General features: G+C 34.1%; 1 protein-coding gene across 2 annotated transcripts; it reads left to right on the top strand.

The window, feature by feature from the left end:
- The first annotated feature begins 1,521 nt into the window (after window positions 1-1,521).
- LOC109240634 (60S ribosomal protein L7-2) lies at window positions 1,522-4,461 on the top strand. Of its 2 annotated transcripts, none has more exons than XM_019407301.1 (7): window positions 1,522-1,629; window positions 2,665-2,834; window positions 2,917-3,014; window positions 3,096-3,153; window positions 3,697-3,776; window positions 3,864-3,966; window positions 4,047-4,461. In XM_019407301.1, the coding sequence occupies exons 2-7, from the start codon at window positions 2,667-2,669 to the stop codon at window positions 4,260-4,262; spliced, it is 723 nt and encodes a 240-aa protein (XP_019262846.1). In that variant the 5' UTR covers window positions 1,522-1,629; window positions 2,665-2,666; the 3' UTR covers window positions 4,263-4,461. The 2 variants fall into 2 exon arrangements, with proteins under 2 accessions (XP_019262846.1, XP_019262847.1); XM_019407302.1 differs by having other exon boundaries at window positions 1,552-1,665.
- Window positions 4,462-5,425: the final 964 nt, after the last annotated feature.

Here is a 5,425-nt window from a genome sequence, read left to right as displayed (position 1 = left end):
ATAATTGTAATTATGTATATATTATGTAATTAAAGTAAAACTTGAGTAGAGAGGGTAATAAAGCTTCCAATAATGTATACCTATGTAAAAAAGGATTTTTACCTTCCTATACAATATATGAAACCTTATTACTCTCAATGTTTAAGGTTTGTGTTAATTACATTTTAGCATACCAAATTACCATTTATATACCATAATTCAAATTAGGGATATAATTAAAGGTGCATTTATATTAGGCGCTAATTTAGGATCGTATCTTCCACATTTATCTTTACCCGTCTCTCCCCCAACCCCCCCCCCCCCCTTTTGGAGATGGACAGTAGCATCAATAATCTTCAGATTAGTTCTCATTTACTTCCCCAAAAATCTTAACTTAGCGACCGTATCTTCAGATTAGTTCTTATTTACCAATTCTCTATTTACACGTACAAAACATCAATGTATCGTTATTTTCATTGACCTCTTTTTTTTTTTGGCAGTGGCTGAAGGTTACTGGTTAACACAGTCGATTGAAACTCGAAGAAGAAGAAGAAGACATATTTCCAGAAATTGTAGAAAAATTGTAGAAAAATTAGAAAAATTATAGATAAAGTGTAGACTGTTTTTGCAGAAGATTTTGTAGAAGCTTTAGTCGTTTTGGATTTGTGAAAACAGAAAATAATGCATCTACAATCAGAATACAAATAATCTACAATTTATCTACAAGATATCTACAAAATGAATACATTGAATTTTAATATCCCAATTCCCATTTCAGTTGTAGCATAATTGGCATTTTTGACATAATTGTAGAAGATTTCTAGAAGTTTTAGTCTTCCCAATCTACAATTTATATTCAAATACATTAATTCCAATTTAAATACAAACTAAGAAATAAGTGTAAACGCAAAAAGAACCATTTTTTGTTATTTTCTTCTTTATAAAATAACCTAATTAACCCTAAAATAGGAAATTAAACCCTAAATGCAAATATCAAGTATTTTTTTTTATATTTTCCATTAATCAAAATGAACAAACAAAAATGCAAACAATTAACACAAAATGTCACAAAAATCCACAAAATTGCAAAAATAATGAAAGAAAACATTTTTTGTTTTGAATTTCTGGGAGTAATTCATATAGGGCAAAAATCACGTGCTCACACACAACACAAGAACAACCGCACGGCAGAGACCTCGTGTACCAACACAACCAACACAACAACAACAGTAACAGTAATACAAAATATAACGAGTGAATCCACTCNAACAGATGAAGATGAAAAACAGAAATCTCCTTTCCGTTTCAATATTCTTCTCCTAAATCTGTTCAGAATATTCACGCCAATCTTTGGTAATAAAGTTTCATATATGGTGTAGATAAGAAAAAATCCCATGTAAAAATCCCTTAGGCCATAGTCTTGATGGATCACAAAACCCATAAGAAAAGCCTGATTCCATATTGGGCCTACAACACTTCGTAATTGGGCCAAAATCAGCAGACCCGCCCAGATCCGAAAAAGCAAAAATAGTGAACTTCACAAAAACCCTAATAACACATCAACATATATTGCCGCGGTTTGCACTCAGTCACATTCCCTCTCGCCCCCGACCAGCAACCCCTCGTTCCATTCACCTCCACAATTCCAAGGTAAAACTCCATTGCTTTCACGTTAAATCCTATGCGGTAAGCTCTTCGTGTTCTGTTTATATGGATTTTCTTTTAGATTCACACACATTTCTGGTCTTGCCTTTCACTTCCTTTTTTTTTTTTTTAAATCTGAAATTTGCTGGGTTTTAGTTATATTGGAAGATCTGAGTTTCAGTGCTCTGCTACTTTTGCTAGTCAGTGATCTGAGTTCTATTTTACATTTAAAATAAGATTTAAGCAAGTGTTTTTTATTTTATTTTATAGTATCTTGAAGCCCATCAGAAAGCCTTTTTTTGCTGTGTTTGAAATGTTAGCAGTTAATAGAGTACTTTAGTATGAGTTTTGGGCAGAGTATTAGGGTTTTAAATGCTAGTACTTCTGCCAGAAAAAAAAAATAAGACAGTGGAAGTGTGTTGAAAGAACTAGTCATTATTGTTACCTTTATGTTTCTGTTTTCTGATTTATGACGCTGGGATATTTTGATTGAAAAAGGAAAAGTGAAATGAAGGGGTGAAAAAAGTACATATAACGAGTCTGGTGGTCACAATTTGATTATTTTTTATTATTATACATAGAATCCGACATGACATGTATGTATATGTGAATAGCATTTGCCCCTTACCGGTGTTACATCATTGGCATGCCAAAATCTGTTATGTTTCTGATGTGTAGTATCCAGAAGCTCCTTTGGTTATATTTCCCAGGGCATAGTAGCATATGAGCTATTTGATCGGTAGTTTTGGTGCATATTTTTGTCGCGCTGAATAACTAAACGTCTTCATTTGAAGATCTATCAGAGTAATGATTTAAGTTTGAGTACAAGGAGAATAATGAATTATCTTTACATTTAACTGATAAGTTACATTACTTAACATAGATTGGTGATGTGATATATTTTTGTGCCTAACTAGCGTGTGAATTTTGTCATTTTGATGATCTTCCAACTAATGACTGCTGTTTTAATATAACGAGATAAATGAGTATGGGTTTACATTGTCTTGAGAGTTAATGTTAGTTTAACCTTGTATGTGGCAGCGATGGGTGAAACTCCAGTCCCAGAGTCAGTATTGAAGAAACAGAAGAGGAGTGAGGAATGGGCTCTTGCAAAGAAGCAAGAAGTTGAAGCTGCAAAGAAGAAGAATGCTGAGAACCGGAAAGTGATCTACAACAGGGCAAAACAGTACTCAAAGGAGTATGAGGAGCAGGTATATTGAACGCTGTAATTTCTGGTTAATATGGCTGTTTGACTTTAAGCTTGGTTATCATTGTTCAATTTCATTTTTTTAGGAAAAGGAGTTGATTCGTTTGAAACGTGAGGCTAGATTGAAAGGAGGTTTCTATGTGGACCCTGAGGCAAAGCTGTTGTTTATCATTAGGATACGCGGGTAAGAACTATTTTGCTTTCTTCGTTTATAGTTTGATGGAATGGGTAATATTATGGTGTTCATACAATTTCAATCTTTCAGGATTAATGCTATGGCCCCACAGACCAAAAAGATCTTGCAGCTCCTACGGTTGCGACAGGTAACAAACAACTCCTTATGTATACCTTAAAGAATTGTTTGGAATTTGAATTTACTACTCAGCATTCTAGACCACATGGATGTCTGCTACATTTCTTCACCATATTTCTGTTTTATGGCATTCACAAGTATAATTGGATGTTTTTTGGTGCATAAACCTTTTTTGATTTCCTTGTGTTGGTTCATTTTGTGTGCTTGAAATACATTATGAATGTGTTGGGATTATAGCTCTCTGCTTGACAGTTAGGTCACTGTGTACTAGATCCTTATTCTTGGGACTGGCGCTTGTTATGCCAACTGATCAACCATCAGCCAAGTAATTGCAGTATCATCAAGATTCTTTTTTATTATTGTTATAATTTTCCTGCTCCCTCCTCCCTCAGGAAAAAAGAAAATCAAAAATGTGTCTTCTGGAGATCTGTTTTTGGCCACTAGATATTCGTTTCATTTTTAATGATTCTTTTTATTTAGAGTTGTATATTTCTTGTTGTTACTTCTATGTTCTAACTGTGAGCTCTTCTCTCTTCCCATATATTTGTGACAGATCTTTAACGGGGTCTTTTTGAAAGTTAACAAAGCCACAGTGAACATGCTGCATAGGGTTGAACCTTACGTTACCTACGGGTAGGTATCACTTGATTCTTTGCTGCAATCTGAAGCCTTTCTACACTACTACTGTTGCAGTTCCTTATTTCCTTTGTATCCTTGCAGTTACCCAAACCTAAAAAGTGTTAGGGAATTGATTTACAAGAGAGGTTACGGTAAACTTGACAAGCAGAGAATTGCTTTAACCGACAATTCTATCATTGAGCAGGTAAATTTCAGACAGTGTTTCAGCTTTAAATTTGATGCTTTTGTGGTGTTGACATATGAGGATACTCGTGTATGTTTCAGGCATTGGGCAAGCATGGAATTATCTGCGCAGAAGACCTTGTCCATGAGATCTTGACTGTAGGACCCCACTTTAAGGAGGCCAACAACTTCCTGTGGCCATTCCAGCTGAAGGCACCTTTGGGTGGACTTAAAAAGAAGAGGAATCACTATGTTGAAGGTGGTGATGCCGGCAACCGTGAGAACTACATTAATGAACTCATCAGGAGGATGAACTAAAATGCCTGAAATTTTACTTTCTAGGCAATTTATCTGTTCTTTTTGGACTTTTGGAGATTGAAGTAAACAACAGTTTCAAATTTTCTTGTCATTTGAGGTGCCATTCCAAATTATGATAGTAGTATATGACATTTTTGTTTCTACGCGGCAATTTCAATTTATTGTGTTAAATCTTGATATTAAGTTCATTTTGGTTTCAGCGCTCTCTAACTTTGATGTTCTTGTATGTTGATTGTGCCATTTTTGCTACATTCCTCCCATTGAAATGATGTGATAGCTCAAAAATAGGGGGTATGTTAAATAAGATTTAGCTGAGTGGCTGAAACAGTTCACAGATGTCTAATACGATGAGGTTTGGATATTTCAAATTGAAGAGGATTTGTGCCATTTTTAAACAAATCTAGGATAGACCAAGGTTCTGTCTGAGCAGTACCACTGTTTTCATATAATTAGCGGGAATATTGCTTAGATGCTTATTTTGCCAAAGATTCTTAGGCTAACAAGTGAATTAACGATTGCTAAAGGTACTTAGCTCTTTGGCAGCAACTCATCATACTGATGAAGCATGTTTAAATTGTAATGGTGAAGCAGAAAGGATTCATGTAGTCGGTTTCAATTTATTTTGTTATTGAGGTGTAATTACTATTGTAATTTATCCTAAAAGCAAATACATGAAATTGGAGTCCATTACTTAAATGGTCATTCAACTATTCCAAATTATCTACTAAAGCCACTTTTCTTTCGTTTGTAACAACAAACTCACTTATCTATCTAGTTGAGTGACCTTCCAAATGCTATAGACATTAAGTGACTTTGTTGTTACAAATAAAAGAAAAGTAATTTTAATAAATAATTTAGGATAATTGAGTGACCATTTGAATGATGGACTCCATAAAATTGCTGACATGTTTCTATTACTAGCCTAAAAAAACAAATATATAGGTAAATTGTTTTTTTATACTAAATATGTAAAACCGAGAGTTATTGGTCGGCCTTCTACTTTAATCAAAATAGCAAAGATTAAACAATGGGTCTGAGATGCCCTTTCGATGCCTCGTGGCATGTACGCCTTTAGCACGAAATATATATATATATATATATATATATATATACACGAAACCTTTAGCGAAATATCGTTCGTCTTTTTTACCCCTTTAAAAATA

Source organism: Nicotiana attenuata, unplaced genomic scaffold, assembly GCF_001879085.1.
Source record: "Nicotiana attenuata strain UT unplaced genomic scaffold, NIATTr2, whole genome shotgun sequence".
In the NCBI taxonomy this organism is placed as follows: Eukaryota; Viridiplantae; Streptophyta; class Magnoliopsida; order Solanales; family Solanaceae; genus Nicotiana; species Nicotiana attenuata.
This window is presented reverse-complemented; position numbering and strand designations above follow the sequence as displayed.

Coding starts and splice junctions, on each gene's coding strand:
- LOC109240634 (XM_019407301.1), top strand. CDS start 2,667: ATGGGTGAAACTCCAGTCCCAGAGTCAGTATTGAAGAAACAGAAGAGG. Junction 3,154..3,696: donor AGCTCCTACGGTTGCGACAG/GTAACAAACAAC, acceptor TATTTGTGACAG/ATCTTTAACGGGGTCTTTTT. Junction 3,967..4,046: donor ACAATTCTATCATTGAGCAG/GTAAATTTCAGA, acceptor TGTATGTTTCAG/GCATTGGGCAAGCATGGAAT.